The sequence below is a fragment of the Crotalus tigris genome, unplaced genomic scaffold, assembly GCF_016545835.1.
Source record: "Crotalus tigris isolate CLP2741 ecotype Arizona unplaced genomic scaffold, ASM1654583v1 scf7180000018125.1543573, whole genome shotgun sequence".
Lineage (NCBI taxonomy): Eukaryota > Metazoa > Chordata > Lepidosauria > Squamata > Viperidae > Crotalus > Crotalus tigris.
In genome coordinates this window covers 519,872-542,236 of record NW_024096837.1, presented here as the reverse complement: position 1 = coordinate 542,236, position 22,365 = coordinate 519,872, and the positions used below count along the sequence as shown (strand labels likewise).

Here is a 22,365-nt window from a genome sequence, read left to right as displayed (position 1 = left end):
ATTGAGTGGTGTGCCTGTTGCATTTATGTCCAGATTAAAATTTAAGAATTTTTTTTCTTTTAACCACCTTGTAATCCCTTGCATTGGGATGGAGTTGGAGCAACTAAGTGGAGCTGGAGCGTTTACTGGCCCAATGCCCTTCCTGATGCCTACGTGGAGTTCGCAGCAATTATTGATTGCGCCCAGAGAGAGAAATTAACACTTTAAGAATAAAAGGTGAAAAACAAGGAATTGTCCACCAAAGATCATACAATAAGCTTTGGTTTCTGAAAATATAGCATTTATTAATCCTATGTTTTAAACTTAAAGATTGATTCCTGGATTCCTAATTGATAGAAAACCCATTCTTTTCTAAGCAGTTTAAGCAGTTCAGTCTTTAGCCTTCAAGTCAGTTTCTTCAAATATTCTTTAATTTCAATATTTCTTCTCTTGTGCCTCAGATGGCTGTTTTAGTGAAGTCTTTAAACATATCATCATTACTGTAGTGAAAAGCAAGAATATGGCAATTTAGATCTATTTTACAAGTTGGAGGAAAAGAAGCCTACAATGCTTGATGATTGTCTATCCGAAAAGCAACATTCCACAAAGAGACTAAAATTCAGAAATATTTGTATTCCATAAGGGTGATCAATCAATTATATATTCTATACTTTGAATACCATTTTCAAATAGAAACAATGCAATTTGCTGTTTTATTTTTCAATCATCTAACTTTTTATTATATTAAAATAATCCAGGGATGTATTATGTGTACCATTACAAAATGCTTATGAAAGGAACTTCCAAGAATCTAACTTTTCTAACTCCTCCTTTCCCAATGGCCTGGATTCAATCTTTCAAGGTACAAAAATAATCTTATATTAACATAAATAATAATAACACACTTTTGTACAATTTAAACTGACTATATTTGGTAAATATAATTCTGTACACAAAAACTGCTTGTTTTTTGTCACTTAATTGCACTTCATTACAATTGATCCTTGCTTGTTTTACACCTAGTCTTGGTTAGATCAGAGAACAAATTATATTAATCTCCATCAAATGTTGCTTTTTTGTGACAAAGAACCTACATGCATATGAAATCCTAAATGTTGTCTTTCAAAATATGACATGAGGATTATAAAAGACAGGCAATAAGTATAAATGCTAATTGTGAAGATCGTTGCCTATCATAATTTAGAATTTTAATAATAAATGTTCATACTGTATAATGGAAATGTAAGCATTAGAGACATCAGAACTACAAATCTATTCTGATTTCACAAAGTTGTTTATTCAGCACTAATTTATACTTCCAAGCTATTCGTAGATGTGTTTTCTCAACAGTTTCCATTATCCCAGGATTCAGTCCAAGTATATTCAACATTCTGAATCTTTCTTCTTTAGCAGAACTGTTATAGTTAATGTTTTGTTTTAACTTTCCTTCTTGCATCTTTATGCTTCTTCCGACAATCCTGGAAATGTTTAAAGTTTAATATAGTTATGAGAGATTCAGTATTATAAAATTAATTAGCATTTCAGCTTTTAACATCTAAACAGGTCCATAATACAACGAATAGCAAGAAAATGCAGGTAGAAAATCAGTTTCCTCCTCTTCCAGCAATGCCTCACAATGACTCAATAAGGGCAAAATGCAGCTTTCTTACCAGCTGGATTTCAAAGTGGAACTAGGACGCATACTGATAAAGGAATATTATACAAAAAATGATAGAGAGAAAACTGAATGAATCTTTCATTGTGATTTTGGTTTACTAGGATCCTGGATCAAAAGTGAGAAACAGCTCTAGTCCAAATATCAAGAATATCTTTAGCCACATACCTCAAGCAATATTTGGCGCCTGCTTTCCCAATCCTCTGCTTCTTCATCAAGATCTGAAGCCTTGTAGAATAGCTTGGGGCCTTCTAGAAAAGGCATAAAGAAAATGTAATCTGTAATGTAATCTGCCTGCCCTGTAAATAAGAAAGAACTAAGTGATCCCTGTAAGCCAAGGGCTCAAGGACTGCCTAGATGAAACAATTGTACTTTGTAGCTCAAGGTATTATGGTGTTTTCTATCCTGCTACTGGCATTGCATGCTTTCATCCTCATGGCCTCAAGAAAAAAAATTGCATATATAAAGTTCATGGACCATCAGATTTAACACATTTTGAAACCTAAGATTTTCATGAACATTTCTCTTTTACAAGAGAAAGATGCCCTCTTCTCCTCGTCCTTGTATTCCTCTCTCCCCTCAACATTTGCTTCAAAGTTTCCCCAATTCTTTGAGGCAGAGTTTAAAAACATTTGGAAGAGGTGGATAGAAAATTTTACCCTTCCAGCTCCACTGATAGAGACAAAACCATAAGGTCCTGTCAGCCATAGGATGTTCCTAAGATTGTACTTGATCTTTTAAAAACTATTTTTTTAAAAAATCAGAGAATATTGGTTTTCTGGGCAATTGCAACCACTGTTCCAGATAGAAGTTTCTTAAAATGACATCAATTTAAATAATTTTTAAGGTAGACTTCTTTAGCAACTAAAATGGATAACGTTATCCAGAGCAATCTGAACTCCAATGTTAAAACTCTCCAAAAATGTAGAAAAACTTAACAGAAATTATGTATTGTGAACGCACGACAAACAAAACTTAGAGTGAGAACTCTGACTTGAAATAAATTTGATGTTTACATCTTAAAAACAAATCTGAAGAATAAGTATGCTGGTTAACTAAGATAATTAAGAAGAATTTTTTCTGATTTTCACCTTTTAATCTGTCATCATCTTGTGAGAAGAAGAAAAATCTAATATTTGAATGTGGTTCAGCTGGAGAACTGAAAAAGGAACAAGAGTATTAATTTCCAAAACAAAGAGAAAAAGACTACTTTTTCAAACCTGAGCAATACATTCATTTTGAGGAAGAAGCATATCTTTTTATTTTGGAGATGAATTACATGAACAAATTATTTAGTGTCTTGTATTTGTTTGCATTAAGAACCTGGGCAAGTCTAACTCTCAGAAATAATAAGGAAATAGTCATATTGGTTTTTTTTCAAGAGGAAGACCCAGATGGTAATGCTGATTGAATTTATAAGGTGGATATTTTAGCAATTTATTCACACATTGTGAGGGATACAAGATCACATAGAAACTGGAATTTTCTGCCTCACTGTGTCCTTCTTGTGCAGTCCCACATAATCTTTAGGAAAAGCATGGGGAATGATGGGAAATGCAATGGGAAGAGAAAGTCACATAACATTAGTTTAAGGCTTTCTGCCTGCTGCTGATGAAACTACAGTACACAATATAGATAAGTGGCTTCATTTGGGAAGAACGTATTTGACATATTATCTCAGAGAATGTGCAACCTGGCCCACTATGTTAAATTTGAGGTCTATCCTATCTAAAGTTCAATGAATACTGCAAAAGTATAATTTACCTTTCTTCGACATCTTGTACTTCAGCTGCTTCTGATTCTTCGTCTTCAGAACTACTATCTTGAAAACGGGGATCTTCTTGCCAGGCTACTCGTGAAGGTTTTAGTATTTCAACTACGTATGAATCTATAAAAGGGAAAGAAAAATAAGACCCAACCATTTTCAATATACAAAAACGTTTACAGGTAGTCCTCATCTTAAAACCATTTGCTTAACAATAGTTCAAATTTACAAAAAGTGATTACAACCCGTCTTCACATTTATGATGGTTGCACTATCCCCATGTTCACATGACCACAAATTGCACACTTGGCAACTGGCTTGCATTTGCAGAGTCCTGTGATCATGTGATCATGGTTTGCAGCCTTCAAAACTGATTTCTGACAAAAAAACATCAATTGGGGAAGGTGGATTCACTTAACAACCATGTGATTAGTCCAACACCCATGTGATTAGCCTAACAACCACAGTGATTCACTTAAAAAGCACAGTAAAAAATGGTTGTAAAATCAGGTCCAGGCTCTTGATGTCTTGCTTTACAACCACATCATCTACAATATAAATGGTATTTAGAAAGAATTCTGATATTGAAAATGCTTTTTGTAAAGCAGGACACTATTGCAAATTGAAATAATTAGTTCCCAGGTTATTACATATTAATTTGTTTCTTAGATATTGGACTCAAAAGCTGGTTTAGCATATTATTGGTTATGAATAGTCAACATATTTATATCAATGTGTTTATTTTTATTGTTTTATTCCTTTACTTATTATTTTTACATTTATCATTTTTTTCTGTTTTACTATTGTAAGCCACCCAGAATAGCCCCACGGCAAGATGGGCAGCAAATAAAATGAAATAAATAAATGAGTAAATAAATATTTTTAGCTGCCTAGAAAACAAAATCATAAACCTTAATAACTAAGATGTTGTGCTGAATCACACCGACAGGTCCAAATGGAATTTAAAAGTTGGTTGTGACCTGGGAAGTCATCTACCCTCTACTCAGTGCAGGATTGACTGTGTTATTTCCAACAGATGAGCTTCCAGTTTCTTACTAAAACCTTCAGTGAAGAACTCATCATTTCACAAGGCAGGCTGTTGAACCTTATGTTCTCATAGATAGCTCAGGTAAATTCACAAGTCAGATTTAAATATATTATTCCTTCCATTTTGTGCTCCCAATCAACTGGTCATATGGTTTAAATCAGGGGTCTCCAACCTGTGGCCCATGGCCCACTACTCAGCCATGGCCTATTCTCAACCAGGCCGTGTGAATGGCAGGCCGGTGCGTGCATATGTGCGCACAGCCCTACTTGTGTAAGCGGTGGGCATGTGCACTCGCCACTTACACAAATGAAGTTGTGTGCGCGCATGCATGTGCACGCATGCCTGCCCCCCCACAAAACCATCCCCTTTCCTCCCCACCACTACACCAAGCCGCCAAGCCAGAAAGGTGGGGGAATACTGGTTTAAATACTGAAAGGTAATATGTAGATACCAGTGGCTTCAATCTGTTACCACTGTAAAAACCATGGAAAAGCTGTTGAGCATATATTCCTGATGGTCCTGGTATGTTTATAATATTTCTGGGTAATATTAAAGTTCTGTAGAAATAAAAGATAGAAGCAACTTTTACATGTGAGCAAATCTGGAATATTATGGATCATTTCCATCCATTAAGCCTAGCAATCCGGGCAGGTAGTACAGAACTGGTATAACATATTTCTATTCATCCGTCATCAAAATAAAACCACTCTGTTCTTTAAAGAAAAGACCCACACAAATTGCAACCCAGTGGTCAGGTCTCAAAGGGTGTTAATTCAGAAACGTATGTTTGAGATACTGAAACTATGGTTTAGAATAGGTAAAGACACCTTCTTTAATAGGTGATCTCGCCACTTCATCACCAAAAAAGGAAAAGGTAAAACCCCCGTTTCCGTCTTGTTTTTCAGCACTGAATTTTGGTATATCAGTTGAAGGGGTTTGTTCAGCATCATCATGCTGGTCCCATGATATTATTTCTGTTTTTTCATCCTGTTTTGTAGATCCAAGGGCTTCTTTTAAGTCCACGGCGACATTGTAAAATGTATCTTTAGACACCTCAGGCAGTTTCTGAGCTTCTTCTTTCTTCTTCTTCTTTTTAGCTTTACTATTTGACGGAAATAAGGATGTGTTAATTGCTAATATTTAACTGATCAGATATATAATTTTATATTAGTAATTTATATCACATGCTTACACCAAAGAAATATAAATTCAGATGCTTCCACAATCCATTTTGTTAATGCATTCAGTATATAAATCTCAGTAAGGTATAACACAATAACCCTAACGTGGGTTATTTTTTCACATAGTAAAATACTTGTATTGGTTTATAATCCAATTCAGCAAAAGCATCACATTTAATTTCAACATCTAAGGGATGACCAATATTTCTTCTAAAAAAGAAATCCATCACTCTTAGAAGTCTTCACAATTAAGAGACATTTAAATATTGCAACTTCTTTCTGAAACCCATCTAAAGTAAATATTTTTCTCTTGTTCTTTCATTCCAATTCTTAATTAAAAACTGAAATGTTTTATTCATTTGCTGAATAAAATAAATATTTGACTTTAAACAATCAGAGTTGAAATAGTAAACAGGTCAATGAAAAGACAGGCATAGTTCAGAATCATCACCTCTCTTTTTCAGCATTAGCTGGCTTTTTTTCAAATACTGCATGATCTTGCCTTGTGGGGTCATAGCGTAAGGTATTCATATCTCTATAAATAAATAATATTTTAATAATAATAATAATTACAATAATATAATGATAATAATATAATAGTAAAGCATCCTTACGTAAATCTAGATACCATAAAAATTCCATGGGATAAAATTTTTTATTCTATGACAACATTTCTAAATATGTTGAAATGCAAACTATATATAAATAAAATGTCAAATAATTTTGAAAAAAATCTGCATAACAATCTACATTTCTACTTAGAAGTAATCCCATTAAATTGAATGCACTTAATCTGAGAAAAAAAGGTTTAGGATTATAAACTGAATTAGCAACCTTATGCTATCTTTGCTCACAATCAGCTAAAGATGTATTTTTCTATAAGTGTCAAGAAATAATTAGCTTTTACATGAGTGGTTATATTATTAGAAAGGATTGCAATTATTTAATTATTTATGCTTCCCTATGTCAGGAGGAATTGGGATGGTTTAACAGTCTAAAATCTTACAGTATTAAAATAATAAATAAGCTCAAATCAGGGTTAAATGCTTTATATTTCATCATCTTAGATCATGGGTGTCAAACTCAATCATGTCACTTCATGTCAGTGGTTCTCAACCTGTGGATCGGGACCCCATTTGGGGTCGAACGACCATTTCACGGGGGTCGCCAAACAACGCAGTACACCATTTTTTTCCCCTTTTCCTTAGCTGTGCTCCTCCCTTTTATTCTCTTGGCTTTTGAAAGCCAATAGAACAGACTTTCTTGAATAGAGTCTAATTCTATTGGCTTTCAAAAGCCAATAGGAATTGTCCAGGCTGTCTCTGCCCTGCTGAGCCCGCCAAAAGTCCCAGTCCGCAAACGGTGCTGCACCAGTTGAGTAGTCCTCGACTTACGACCAGTTGAATAGTCGTTGACTTACGACCAGTTGGGGGTTGCGGCATTAAAAAGGTTGAGAACCACTGCTTCACGTATTGTGTGACGTATTGTGATTTTTTTTGCCTTTGCGGAGGTGGGTGGGAGTGGCCTGTATGTGACGCATCTGGCCTGTGGGCCACCAGTTTGACATCCTTATTAGATCCACAGTTTCAGTACCTATCAAAGCTTGCCTGCAATGCTAGATTAATTAGTGTTTAACTTGGGGAAGTACTATGAAAATAATGATAATTTATACAAATATAAATTTGCCCTTAATTTTTCTACTAAAGTAATTTTCATACCTGAATTTCTGGCCTTCTGCAGTTAGCTTCTTACGTTTGGGAGGGTCTACATCAATATGTAGAAGATTTTTCAAGATCTCAAGATTCTTCTTCTTTTCTAAAGAAAGTTCCTCTTCTTCCTCTGTTACTGATTTCTTTGATTCCTCTAACAGGAAAAAAATAGAACGGAGTTAGTTACTGACTTCACAGAACCAATACCAATTGCATTCAACCATTACATCGAATCATACATTATTTTAACACACGACTCTGAACCAGCTCAAAAGTTGTGTAAGACAGAGAACATGAGTACTTGGATCAAAAACCAAAAAATTATAGTCCTGTATGTTAAAAGAACTTAGTGCTTTTATATTATGGTATTGGGTTAGTAATTCTAGATTTTAGGTATTTTTTTATTATCTCACTGGTTTCAGTATTACTCCTGAAATAGTTGTAATTATTATTGCTGTTATTTATATTGATCTATGACCAAAACAACAAATAGAATTTGATCACCTTGAACCAAGCTTAACTTGAAGGATTACTTATTAAAATACAAAATAGATTGACACTGATTTGCAGCCACATTTGTGTCAATTGTGGCTTGCTTTTAAGTTTAAATTAATAGATTCAGTCACTGCCCAGGTTTAACAAACTGGCTGTGTCAGGACACTGTATTTCCTTATGAATCTGAATGCAAAGCAGATTCAGACATAAACACCTCCAAATTTATCTAAGTTAATTAAACTATATTTCATTGTCCAAAAGTATTTTCTTTAAGGTTAGCTTCAACTTCCCCATTATCTATGCTTAAGAAAGGAGAATGAATGCATGGAAGTCTGATTCTCACTGCAACTATTTTGTACAATGAAGAAATCAAATTTGTTACATCCAAACCAATTTCCCCCTTCTGGATATATTTTCTTCATAGTTTGGTTAGGTTTAATTTAAGGTGCCTATTTCTATTTTGCAAATCAAAGATAGGTCCTCAAGAATCACTATCCATTGTCTATATATTATTATTACTATTGTTATGAGATTTTTATCCCATCTATTTATTATACATACATAGTACAACTCAAGGTGGCAAACATACCTAATATCCCTTCCTCTTCCTCCTATTTCCCCCACACAATAAAGACCCTGTAAGGTAGGTTGGGCTAAGAGAGAGTGATTGGCTCAAAGTCACACACAGCTGGCTTTCATGCCTAAGGTAGGACTAGAATTCATTGTATCTTGGTTTCAAGACTCGGACCTTAACAGCTGGCTCTCCAGAGATATAGTAATATCTCTATGCCAATAGTAATGCAATACAGGAGATATAGCCTCCAAACAACTAGAAGGTGTCAGGTCACCTTCTAAAATAATCCATAGCCTAACACATATAATTAGACACATATCCACCTTCAAGCATTTTTCATTACTTCCAGTTTACAGTGGAAGATGTTTCTAAGAGATTCTGTGAAATACCTTTTTATATTTTGAGTTAGTCTCTGTTATGTACAAAGTATGAAAAGTATAGATGTAAATATACTAATATACTTAGTGGGTTTTTTTCATTTTTCAAGGGAAACATATTTAACCTTGAAAAGGGTATATGTTCTACTCTATACCTTAGGTCATGTGTAAAATGTTTTTGATGGACCTTTTGATCCATGCAGAGGAATTAATAGGAAACAAATATTCAAAATAATTATAGAAAAAAAATTACTATAACGAAGTCTTACAAGCATTCTATTAGCAATCAACAAAATACTGTATATCTTACCTTCCTGATCGCTATCACTTTCAAGGAAATGAGCATCCATACGAAATCTTTCATCTGTGCCAAAATGTGACTGTAGACGCATAAGCTGCAACAAGGAAGTGTAACAGAGGGATTATATTCTTTATTGCAATTATTTTCCAGAACAGATTTAAATGAAGTAATCAAGTTCCCAAAAACTTGAGTAATGTACGTAAAGTGACCACACATCTTTTATTATAAAGGACAATCTTTTATTTGAGAAAGCTGTCTTTTACATTTATTTTTCAAAAAACTTACTTTTGTCCTTTATTTGGGGGATTTAATTTTTACCAGGAATTCTGGGAGTTGAAGTCCACGAGTCATAAAAGAGCCGAGGTTGCCTACCCCTGGCCTAGCCCGTTTCAGTGTCTTGCCCTCAGCATTACTCGACGGGCGATTCAAGAGGCTCCCGTTTAGTGAGCGACTATGCCCCTGTGATAGGGCTGAAGTTGAAACTGTGGAGCATGTCTTATCATACTGCCCTATGTGTAACACAGCCAGAATTAAATTATTGCCTCTCCTTGGAATTGATCCCTCTGGTTCTAATGTTAGTAATTTGGTCTTATATTGTCTAGGGGATGGCTCCTCCTATATTACTTCTCTGGTTTCTAAATTTCTTTTAAGAGCTGTAGCTATTAGAGGAGAATGTTGTAATTCCCTTTAGCCCAGGCTTCTGGTGTTAATTGTTTGCGATTGTATTTTTTTTGTGTTTTCTTTTGTTGCACTCGCATTTTGGTCTGTGACCGCAAAATAAAAAATTATTATTATTACTGTTTGAATTTAATTATTTTGTACTATAATATCCATTTTTATAAAGGGGTTTTCTTGGTTTTCCTCTTGAACTTCCCTTGGTAAACCAAAGTTATAAACATAAACACTTTTTTTTATCCTTGGGAAACTCTTTCAGGTTTGCCCCTTCTCATTTTTCTCCTTTACTTCTTTTCTGTGGAGATTCTCAATCATCCAGGTCATGGTTGTCTCAAAGATGCTTTTCAAAGGCAACTGGATTTTCTTGTTTTTTTTTCCTTGAAAATGTTTCACTTCTCAATCCAAGAAGGTTCTTCAGTTCTGGAACTGAGGGAATGAACCGAAGAAGCTTCTTGGATGAGAAGTGAAACGTTTTCAAGAAAAAGAAAAGAACAGTCCAGTTGCCTTTTGAAAAGCACCTTTGGGATATTTTTTATTTCTTCCAAGAAAATATGGTACCATAAAGTAAAGAGAAACCAAGGGACAAAAAAAAAATGTTCATTGTAGTCAAAGATTGGCTTATAGAAAAATGCTACACGATGTAGGAGAAAAACTGATGAAACAAACAAGATTTATACCTGGAGCTTAGAGGCAGAAGCATGTGACTTTCCGGATGCTTACATGCTGGATAAAACTGCTGGAAACTTACACAATATTAGGAACACTCTGAGAGCCACAGATTCCCTCTGCCTGGCTTAAACACCAAAATATATGGCTGTGCAAGTCTTCTACATGCAGATAAATTATTCCGGAATTATAAGAAGCCATGAAAATAATACACTAAATAAGCATACCAACCTTCTCTCCAGCTTTGCCCTCAAACTGAGGTTTGATTTTGAACCGATCATTTTCATCAGCTGCGGTGTCTGAGTCTTCATCGCTGCTGTCAAACAGCTTCCCAGAAGTTTTGGGGGTGAATTCCTTGGGTGCAGTAATGAACAAACATTTCATTTGAACAAGCTCTTTTTCAGGGTAACACCAAATGTTTTTAGCAAGTACTCCCCCGGTTACATCATTTTTCTCCCAAAAACCTCTTTTCTTCCTCCCTTTACCATAGCGCAAGCCATTCTCTTCCACCATAAATAGGATGGTAATGGTTCCTGAGATAGATGGCAGCTGCTTGTCACTTAAACTATTTGCTGAAACTAACAGATTTTTTCTGTTGCGTTTTAAAAGAAAAACTCAAATAATATCCAACTTAATTGAACGGAATCTTGCAGAATTTCTTCACCCCAACTTGGGAGAACAGGCCTGTTGTTAAACAGTGTTACTACTTTAACAACAGGGTAGCAGTGCAGTGTACCAGTGCTACATTTTGTTAAGTAACTGGATTAAGTTATCTTATATTTACTTGCGTCTTTGGTAACTTAGCCTCTGCTCTTCTATAGTACCTGTATTAATTGTAAGCTTATTTTTTTCCCTTTTTCTTTTTAAATTTTTGACTGTATCTTTGAGCGGTACTATAATTTATAAATTAAACTATAATTTAAAATAAGTGGACATGTGCATTTTTTTCTTCACCACTAGCTACAGAAAATCTTTGTGGAGATGTAAACATAATATCTAAGGATAGAATAAATTCCCTTCTAATTTGCTCACCTTTACTGAGATCTTTTCTGAAGACTCGTTTTCAGTATGCTCTTGTACTTCATTTTCAGTATCTGAATCAAACACGATGTGCTTCTGTTTATTTGTTGACTGAATTTGCTAAAATTACATTAACAATTAACTAGGGATTATTAGGGACATAAATGGTATAAAACAAAGGAAGGAAAAGAAACAGAGCTGCAACCATCAATAAAAGATCTTGTGGCATCTTAAAATATAAGAATCATAATTTTTTTGTGGATCAGGCTCAAATTCATTAGATTCATACATACATACCCATCATTCTATTCCCTTTGGGAAGCAACATTATAACTGCAAAAGCAGAATAAGAAACAGTAGGACAAAGAAGTTAAAGGTACAAGATAAGCTAACTATCTTGTACAGCTAAATATACGGCTAAATCTATTTTATACCAAAATTATTCATTATCCCTCTCCATGCCTATCTAACTTAGCTTCTATCAAAACCACATAGTTTTATATATAACCTTTTGTTCTTTAAATTTATTTGTTTCTTTTCAAAGAGCTCATTCCATACAATCACAAATTTCACCAATCTTCACCATCCTATCACTCTTCACAAACTTCATTTATGATTCAATCTTCATTCATTCTTTCTTCCTATATCTCAACTAAGCCATCTCAATTTCTTTTATATAAGTCATTCTCTTTTCTATTCAATTTTGTATCAACTCTCACTGCCACAGAGATGAGAAGTATCTTGCAACTGAATGATTTGCTAAGAATCTGACAACCTGTGCTGATTGACAGATGGAAATAGTTAAGTGCAATTTATCTTTGTTTTGTTGATCTCCAAATGTTGCCACTATGTTCAGTCACATTTACTTTCTAGCAAACGTGCTTAAGTTTCAGTACATTAGGAATGTAGCATTATTGAAATGATATTTATATATTTTACTTATAGTCCTGTTTACTTTAAAATTCAGATTATGATGAACTACAAGAATTATTCCACATAAACAAACAAATATTGCTCTATTCCTCTTTGTTTAAGTTCCAACTTATATAAGCACTGTACAATTCCTTCCAGCTCTAATCGACTGAAATAAATAAGAGAAATGAAGTAAATAGGCAAATGAAACAAAATTACCTGGCTGGTCAGAGCTTCCTGTATAATTATTTTCTGGAGCTCCCATTCTTTCTGCCTTTCTTGTATGGCAGCCAATCTTTTCTCGTTGTCCTCCAGTTGTATTCCCACATTATCTGATTTCTTTGTTTTTCTGGGAGAAGCTGAATAGCCACCTTCATTTTTCAGAGAGCCATTTAAATCTTTATTCTGTGTAAGACTGGAAGTTGTTGGTCCCTTGGAAACAGACTTCCCATGTTTGGTGGGTTCACTTCCAGGCATAATACTTACATCATGGCTTATTTTCTCTGCTTTTCCAATACTGCCAGGGAGGTGGTCAGAAGGTTCACTTGAGTTTCTAGAAAGACCTCCTACTATGGGAATGTCCAAGTCCAAGTCTTTCAAAGACAGTGGTTTGGAGTTAAGTTTCTTACTTGTCAAACTGGAATATTCTACTTCTGTAACACTTTTCAGAGACTCCACTTCAAGTTCAAAAGAAGACTGTTTCTTTTCATGCACATTGACATCCGACTCGCTCTCGGGCGATACTCCGATAAGTGACCCCAGGCCTTTGAAAGGTTGAATGTACCCTTTTGCCTGTTTTCGTTTCAAATCATCTTTGTCAAATCTCTCTTCTTTTAAAATGGCAGCAAGTATTTCTTCAGGGCAAATACATTTTTTGGAAGTGGTGGAAATTGTGGGTGTCTCTGGGGCAGTACCAGTTTTACTACCTGGGCAGTAATTAGTTTGTGATTGATTGGTACTTTGAAGTATTTTGTTATCTTCCTCTGAATCTTCACTACTTTCACCAGCTAATTTCTCTAAGTCTTCTAAGGTAAGATCTAATCGGAAGCCACTTTGAATCATGGATTCATAATTCTCATCCCCTTCAGACTCACTTGTGTCTGAACACGAATTTGAGTTTTCCTCACTCTCAGTTCTGCATCTGTCCAGAGTAGCTTGTGCATCTGATGGTTTTTCAGATTCTGCTCTTTTTTCTTCTGCTGCTTTGGACCTTTTTGAACCAGAAGATGGAGAACTTTCAGCATGGATGGTTCTTTTTGGCTGGCCATCATTCTGCTCTTCTGTTTCCTTAGAGCCCTGTAGAGATTCATTTCTCTCTTTGTCATGAGATAATTTAGTCACAGCTATAATTTCATCAGTGTCAACTGAATCATAATCAGATTCATTTTCTGCAGGCCTTAGTAGTCCACTGCATGCTTGGGCTATATGCTTGTTTGCTTTCCGTAGAGACCAATGAGTATTGTATTTCAGCTTAAAGTCATCACCGACAACTTCCATATTATCCTCAAGTGCAGTAGTACAATTACCTTTGTGCTTTTTTCTCTCGCTTGCTTCAATCGCTCTGATTTCTTCTTCTGAATCTATGTCATCACCACACAGGCTTTTTATGTGCCTAGAACTCGTGGTTCCAGCTTTAAGCTTTTGACCTGAAGAGTGCTGATTAGCTTGCTTCTTGGAGTTAGAGGTGCAGTTCTGAATTTGTTTTGCAAGGACAACATTAGCTGGGTTTGATTCAACTTTGCTTAGGCTGTCACTGTCCTGTATTTTTATTTTCTTTTTTGATGGCTTCTTAGCTTCAGGGAATTGCCCTTGCCGTTTCTTGCTCATAATACTGTCAGCTTCTTCCAGATGCCAAGTGAGCTGTGAAATGGGAACTGAATCTATAGGTTCTTGATCTAGTTTTTTAAGGTTCTGGCAATATTTGGAAGGGTCATATTTCATTATGTTAATTTTTGAATTAAGGAACATGTAAATACCACTCTACAAGTAAAAGTTCAGATGTTCTAGAGAGTTTTTAAAAAATAAAAGACAAGAGCATTTATTTTAATGAAATCCTGCACAGGTAGTCCTCGACTTACAAGATTTCAGTTAGTGACCATTTGAAGTTACAATGGCACTGAAAAAAGTGACTTATGACCATTTTTCACATGACCGTTGCAGTATCCCCATGGTCATGTGATCAAAATTCAAGACACTTGGCAACTGACTCATATTTATGATGGTGAAACTGTCCCAGGATCATCTGATCACCTTTTGTGACTGTCTGACAAGCAAAGTCAATGGGGGAAGCCAGATTCACTTAATGATGTTACTAATTTAACAACTGCAATGATTCACTTAACAACTATGACAAGAAAGGTCACAAAATGGGGCAAAACTCACTTAACAACTATCTTGCTTAGCAACAGAAATTTTGGACTCAGTTGTGATAATAAGTCGAGGACTACTTGTAAATGGAAAGATATATAAAGATCTATATTTATATCTAGATCTTGGTTGTATCCAAAAAGGAAAGCAATTATATAAAAGAAGGCAGCCTGGTTCAAGTTGTGATATATTAACAGGTTGTTATCTGTCTGATAGAAAAGAAAACCACTGCAGTATAATTGTTAAAGTGCTAGACTAGAAGCAGAGACCCAAATTTTAGTCCTTCCTTATTCATGGAAGCTTAATTGGTGACCTTTGGCCATTCACTCCCTCTCAGTTTGATTCAGTGTCAGGCTCTGCAACAAACTGACTGATAAACAAAATCACTCACTGCATCACACCCTTTGTTGTTAAGATCCAGGTGAGCACAGTGCAAAAACAAGCAGGCATATTGACCTGCAGATAAATGCTAACAAAAAAAAATAATATGCAATCTAGAAATTACGTTTAATAAAACCCACCATTTTATGGTGTGTGCCTGCTTTTAGCTGAAGCAGAACAGCAGTGAACCATATTTAGGCTTCCAAAGCAAAATTAGAACATAATAGCCATTGACATCATCATCTAATGGCATTAAAAATGTAATAAGCCATGCCCCTTAAAGTGCATCCAACAGCTTGATTGTTTGAATGCACATGATTACAAATGTTAATAGAGTACAAAGATATCCTATCTAAATCATAAGGATCTTTTTTAAAAAAGTTAAGAAATTTTCTGTATGAAAATGTGAGAATTAGCATCCAGTCAATGAAAAACATATCAAATCTGATGGTTTCAATAACAAAAGATGAGTGAACACTCACTCAAAAGAGAGGGCTAAGCAGCTTATGACCATTAGATGGAAAGGAGAAGGAAATGCCAGAATTTGAGTACTGCTTCTGTCTACAGGATGTGTTCTTGAATCATTGCAGTTGATGGGATTCTTTGACATGACTATTTTCTTCAATTAATATTAATTATCTGATATTTTTTATTTCTTATTAACTTCATGGTAAATCTAATGATTAATTCCTGCAAGTGGAGTGAAATTCAACAGAACTATTAATGTCTTTTTATAAATTTCCATTGCCACTCAACAGATATTTCAATTGGTTATACTGGTCTGGTATTTTTTTCTTACATAGGCAGTAAGATAATGCTCCTGAAATACTACTGTTTAGTGAATAATAAGAATTGGGACGGTAAAAACTTGCAGAAAAGGATATTTTGCTTTTGTGTTGATCTTTCAGGTGAAGGATAGGTAAAACTCTGCCAAATTTACTAACCACCCAGTCCTATAAAAACAAATAAAATAAGTATTATTTTGGGGGGATGTTCGCAATAATTTTTACAAAACTGTTTGCAAACAACTTTCAAAGTTTGCAATAACTTTGAAAAAAAACTTTACAAAAAGAAAGTATTTAAGCAATGTAGCAATTTTAAATATTTTTTTTAAAACTAAGCAATAACATTTTGAATTTAGCCCATTAATGTGAAGGAACAATATATTGCAACTCTTTCCCATATCTTTATTATACCTTATGATTTGGTATTTCTGTTCCTGGTACTGCTTTCACACAGTAATCTATAACTCCAGATTTCTTCAGAGATTCTTGAATATCTGTCATACCATTATAATTTGTCTTTTCCTTTGTCACACTAGCCTCTTGGCGCTCCCGTGCTAGTCTGCATAACAGAACAGGATTGCAGTTTAGTACTAATTAAACAGAGAGAGAAAGCAAAACAAAATAAATGAAAAGACCTTTCATATTTCCATGGTAATCCCTTCCACTTTACAACATTACAACTTGTCTTAGGAGTGGATAGGAGGTAGATTGGGACCTACTGCCTGATATCTGTGTGATTTGTGAAAATTACCAAGAGCTTCTGTCTTTCACAATTGTAACAATAAGAGTTGTGTCAATTCACAATAACGCTCACTTCAATTTGCATCCCCTAAATGAGTTTGCTAAAAATAAAATAGATTTCTTTGGGAACAAAGTGCAAGTTTAAGTCCACAATTAGAAAGGAGAAAGATTTTCTCAATTCTCTATTCTCAAGTCATAGTGTATAATTTCCACTGTATTTTGCACTTGGACTCTTCTCTCTATTGTAATCTTGCAAGCTTCATTTCATGCAAATTCCTTCCTTCCCCACAAATGAACACATATCAACTGCCAGGTTTCATCCAGCTTAGTCGTTCTATTTAGGCAAATTCACAAGTAATCCAAGAATTTCATATATATATATATATATATATATATATATATATATATATATATATATAAGCTAAAACCAGAAAATTTCAGCAACTGCTGTGTTTTACAAACAGGTTCTATGGATAGCAATAATATTCCAAATTGATCATTTCCTTCCCTTTCTCACTCTATATAACAGGCTCTACTTTGAAGCAGTCCTTTGTTTCTGCAGCAGTCATATTTGCTATCAAGTTTTCACTGCCAGTGTGAAAGGTACCGTTCACGTTAAATATCTCCAATGTCATTCATACAACATTCACTATATTTTTCTAATGTTTTGTTAAAACTCATTGTAAAATCTAACATCACACTGAGAACTTTAAACACACAAGCAAGTCTCCTCTTCTATTCTTCACTTTATTTGCTCACATGTGTGCAGAACTCAATGGTTTTCACCAGAAACTGTATACAATATGCTAAGTACTACCTGTGTAAAAAGCTCTCTTTTGCTAATTCGATTTGCAGTGTCCCTCCTTTCCATTTTGTCTTATTTAAAACTGATATACCTTTAAAGACAAAAAAAATACCAAATGGTTATTCTGCTCATTATTAAAACATTATAAACCACAAGTTCTAGGATGTCTCAAAGAGAAGAACAAACACCAGTGTGGTATAGCAGTCATTTGGGAAATATGGTGCTGGATTCAATCTCATGGGATATTTTCTCGTTTGGAGAATAGGAGAATGCCTAGCATGATAACTCAGTCAACAAAAATGAAGACAATATTTCAGATTTTTGAAGGACAACTGTTTAAGCATGCTTGAAAAGCTGATATCCATAAAAAATGCATTAGTGAGGAGTAGGGTGGAACATGACCACATAAGACATGCAGGTAAAATATTGGAGATGGTGCGGCAAACAGTGTGTTAGAGCAACGGTCTCTAACCTTTGCAGCTTGGCAGCCTTGTGGGGAGAGGGGAGAGGAGAACTGGGCAGCACAATCAGCGGGCTGGTGTGCATGTGTGTGCAGCTCAATTTGTGCAAGTTGAGCTGCACGCACATTTGCACGTGCGCCGTCCTGCTGTTTGCACAAGTTGATCTGCATGCATGTGCCCGCCGCTTGAAAGGTCCAGTTGCGAATAGGCCATGGCCTGGTACGGGGCCATGGCCCATGGGCTGGGGACCCCTGTATTAGAAGGTTATTTGAAAGGTATGTGTATGAGACTGTCCTACCCTTATCAATAGGACACCCAAAAATACAGAAATGTTTAAGGTGACTTGTTGCTAAAACTAAAGATAAATAATCTACTGATTAAAAGTTCAACAATACAACTAAAGAATATTAGTTATGAACTTCATCAGACTTCTTCTGTTTACAGATTTCAGTATGATTAACCAGTTTTGGTACAGATAATGATATACACAAGAACCAAAAACAGCATTCACAGTTTGTGTACTTACATTTTTTAAGTGCTTTCTCTGAAAGGAGGATGTTAAGATATGCAAATGTTTTGGTAGGGTTCCCTGTTTAAAAATAACAATCTGATTATTCAAAAAAGAAAAAACAAACTGATTTTCAAATTGTTTAAAACAAATAAGTGATCACTGACAAAAGGAAAACAAAAAATAAGTTACAGTAGAATTGAGCATAGATTTTTCTTAGCAATATATCTGATCAATAGAGTTTATTCCTGACTGCAGCCTAGAACTGCCACTACAAAGTAGATGAAATTATTTTCAGGCAATTTTAAAGTATTACCATGCTCATCCTTCCGGCTAATGATTTCAGTCTCTGTAACATTTCCAAACTTGCTAAATCTTTCATACAGTTCATCTTCAGAAACTGAATGGCCAAGTCCTCCAATGTATAGTCTTCTAACGAATGAGATTTGTTCCATATTCAAAAATTCAACAAATGTCCAAGGTATTGTCCTTGCAGCTACAACCTTTCTGTAAAATGACAAGTGCATAATAATAACAAAATATTTTGAACAATATTAAGAATTACTGTGGTACAAAAAACCTTCAGAGCAGTCCAGTTCATAGTTTTGTAAGATCCCCACTTTAATATTTGTTGTTTGATAATTTTCTAAACCTTAGCTACCTGATAACAATAAATATGATACTCTGTGTTATAAACAACATTACTGATGATATAGCCTTGTTGCATCACTTTTGCACTACATTACACATTAACCATAAATCAATGCTATACAATGCTTTTTTTCTAAAAAAAAAAAAAAAAAGCCCTGGCTATACATATAAACAGAAAGAGCCTCAAACAAAATACCAGCTTGACCACCCCTTCTTTCTGTGACCAGGAAGAGAAGAAAACTCCATTCAACATTCAGAATTGCTTTAACAGATTTAGTTTACTGTTATGAATGAACTATATATAGGTTTTGGAACTTAAGTTAAAATAATGGAAACAAAACAGGAAAGAGGAGACATGCCCGAAGGACAGCCACAATTCAAGATAAGAGGGAGGCTGGGGCATTAAAAGAATAATTTTAGAAGATCATTCACATAAACAGAATAAATAAATTGGCTTTTTAATATCTTTCAAATGCAAATATTTTAATGTTTTTAATGTTTTATCATGTTGCTTTTATTTGGTTGTAAGTCGCCTGGAGTCGTCTTTGGGAGAGATAGGCAGCATACAGATTTATACATAAATAAAATAAAAAGCATCCTAGTCTTGAAACAGAATTCTAAACAGAGTAATTAGCTCAACCTATTCAAATCTTCAACAGTTTAAAATTTTAGCAGAAGTCATCAATAAGGGGTGCGTATTGGTGCTCTCTGAGCTTGCTTATTTTCTTATAGACATTTCATTACCCAAATCATCAGCACTGATGATGTTTCCTAGTTTGGGTAATGAAATGTCTGCAAGAAAACAAGTAAACTCAGAGAGCGCTAAGGACCCTTCATGTCAACCCAGAGCTACAAAAATTCTCCTTTAGAAGTCATCAACCTTGCTCTGAAGCACACCTTTTCAAAACTGAGCCCTTCAGGTTTTAAAATTGTCAGAAAGTCCACAGCAAGTGTTTTTGAGGCTATAGCCCAGACATGTCAAACATAAGGCCCGCGGACCGGATGCAGCCCGCAAAGTGGTTTCATGTGGCCCGCAAAGCCAGCCTGGAAACAGTGAGGGAACAGCCCCCACTGCCTTGGCCCTGGCCCAGGCTGGCCAGGAGCCAATGTACAATTTTGTGATGACCATCTATGCTGAAACGCATTCAGTCTTAGCTCCACAAGGCCATCTGGAAACAGCGAGGAACCCGCTCCTGCTGCGTCGGCCCCGCCCTCTGGTTGCATGCTGGAAGGTGTCACCCTTTGTGAGGAATGAAGAAATGCACCATCACCTGGAAGTGGCCAGCAAATGGCCCTCACCTACTTCACATATCCGGCTTGATGGACTCTGGGGGAGGGTTTTCGGCAGGCAGCGGGGCGCTCTCCTCATACCGCTGAGAGGTTGAGCCGGGCAATGCAAAGCTCACCAGCTTTGCACCTTGCTGCCTGCTGAAACTGGGCAGGCTGGGGGCTAGGCAGCATTGCACTTCTCATCAGATTTGCGCCATCCAGTTCAGCTCTTGGCACTGTGAGGAGAGTGTCCCTTGCCTGCCGAAACCGGCAGGCTGGGAGCTGGGCGGCCTCGCACTTGTTTTTAGATGTGCTGCCTGGTGCAGCCTCTCGGTGCTGTGAGGAGAGCACCCCGCTGCCTGCCAATATCAGGCAGGCTGGGCGGCATTGCACTTTTTTGGATTTGCACCATCCGGTTCAGCCTCTCGGTGCTGTGAGGAAAGCACCCCGCTGCCTGCTGAAACCAGGCAGGCTGGGGGCTGGGTGTCGCTGCGCTTCTTTTCAGATTCGCAACGCCTGGCTCAGCCTCTTGGCGCTGTGAGGAGAGCGCTTTGCTGCCTGCCGAAACCAGGTAGGCTGAGCGGCATTGAGCAGGTAATGTTGACTCTCACGCTGTTCATGGCAACCCCTCCCCTAGAGGCCACCAAGCCAGATATGTGGCCATGTGCTGGCCACTTCCAGGCGATGGTGCATTTCTTCATTCCTCACGAAGGATAACACTTCCCCAGCTGCATTTCTTGCCTGTTTTTCTCCCTCCCTCAACTCAAATATTTTCCCACCACTCTGTACTTAGGAAGGAAGGAAGGAAGGAAGGAAGGAAGGAAGGAAGGAAGGAAGGAAGGAAGGAAGGAAGGAAGGAAAGAAGGAGAGGGAAGATATGAGGGAAGTCCTGCCTTAGTCATGCCCTGCTGCCCTTTCACCATCCCCTTGCCCCTTCCTCCTAGCTTATCCTGGGGTTCTCCCATCCTATTGCTAAGGAAGCTTTGGATACAAAGCGGGGTCTCCTCCCATGGAGAGGGAATGGGCCTCCCTCTGACTTTGCCCTTGTACACATCATGAACAACCTGGCTAAGGAGAGCAAGCACAGCAGCAGCAGCAGCCTTGAGGAGGAGGTAAGTGCAGCTGGGCGAACCCTTGGGGAATTGGGCTAGGCTTGGTGCCGCGAGTGCTCAAGGGCCAACCTGGGCGTTTGACTTCTGCTGCCCAGGGCTCCAGGCAGTCCGCACCACCATCCAGCCTCCCCCTCCCCGCGTGGCCTGAGAGGAACACTGAGGCTCTGCCAGAGTACCATGCCTTGGCACTTGCCCTGGTCTGACCCCCTTCTGCCAGAGACCCTCAGATCTGTCCCACTCCTGCCAAGGCCCCCACAGGTACCCTTGACCCAAACGATGTAGAACTGGTCAAGCCCACCCAACAGGCCACCCCTACTACATCCACGCCCACCCTGTAGGCTACACCCACCCTGGCCACACCCATCCGTGAGTTTGACGCCCCTGCTGTAGCCTCAACCAGACAGAAGCCTGCTGATGCTGCCTTTATAAGCTGGAACGACCTCACTCGGGCTATATAAAAGCCCACCTTTTAAATTTAAAACTCTCCAAGTTATCTATTCGCATTGGGCTACCAAATGCGAACTGTAAAGATCCGGACGACTCTGAGGTGGCAGCACAGAAGAGAAATAGTGCACCCTCTCGCTGCTGTTCTCTAGCGGTCGCCGTTTTTTTGCATTTCAGATCTGGTAACCTTACCTTGCATTTGGTCGGGGAGCCATGTCTGAACACCACGAGGGAAACTGGGCACTAACCCGCATAGTAACTCACCATTAAAAGTATCGGACATACTGCGGGGGGTGGGGTTAAAAAAAACCACGTCCAGCCACCGCCACCCTGCACTTAGAGACGTGCCACTTCGGAACCGCTCGCAATCCAGCGCGGCGCCCAGCGTGGTCACAGCTGTTGCTCGTCGCCTGCTTTCCCCCATACCACTTCCGCCATGCTAACTGGGGAATTCTGGGAGTTGA

At 37.1% G+C, this 22,365-nt stretch overlaps 2 protein-coding genes across 6 annotated transcripts in view; one reads left to right on the top strand and one right to left on the bottom strand.

The window, feature by feature from the left end:
* Positions 1–22,365, top strand: part of LOC120310144 (centromere protein P) — a 181,284-nt gene that overhangs the window by 6,672 nt on the left and 152,247 nt on the right. The window contains exon 1 of one of the 2 annotated variants that reach the window (XM_039348236.1): positions 21,855–22,083. The exons of the other annotated variant lie outside the window; for it this stretch is intronic. The gene's annotated coding sequence lies outside the window, so the exon portion shown is untranslated. Of the gene's footprint in view, positions 1–21,854; positions 22,084–22,365 lie in introns of those variants that run through there. 2 annotated transcript variants of the gene reach the window in all.
* On the bottom strand, positions 501–22,323 carry NOL8 (nucleolar protein 8). Of its 4 annotated transcripts, none has more exons than XM_039348218.1 (17): positions 22,166–22,323; positions 18,742–18,932; positions 18,444–18,506; positions 17,469–17,547; positions 16,322–16,469; positions 16,010–16,078; positions 12,597–14,321; positions 11,478–11,585; positions 10,677–10,799; positions 9,114–9,198; positions 7,367–7,511; positions 6,100–6,183; positions 5,295–5,569; positions 3,419–3,542; positions 2,746–2,813; positions 1,823–1,905; positions 501–1,457 (listed from the first exon to the last, which is right to left on the bottom strand). In XM_039348218.1, the coding sequence occupies exons 2-17, from the start codon at positions 18,878–18,880 to the stop codon at positions 1,404–1,406; spliced, it is 3,372 nt and encodes a 1,123-aa protein (XP_039204152.1). In that variant the 5' UTR covers positions 18,881–18,932; positions 22,166–22,323; the 3' UTR covers positions 501–1,403. The 4 variants fall into 4 exon arrangements, with proteins under 4 accessions (XP_039204152.1, XP_039204150.1, XP_039204151.1 ...); XM_039348216.1 differs by having other exon boundaries at positions 22,094–22,321; XM_039348217.1 differs by having other exon boundaries at positions 1,823–1,902; positions 22,094–22,321.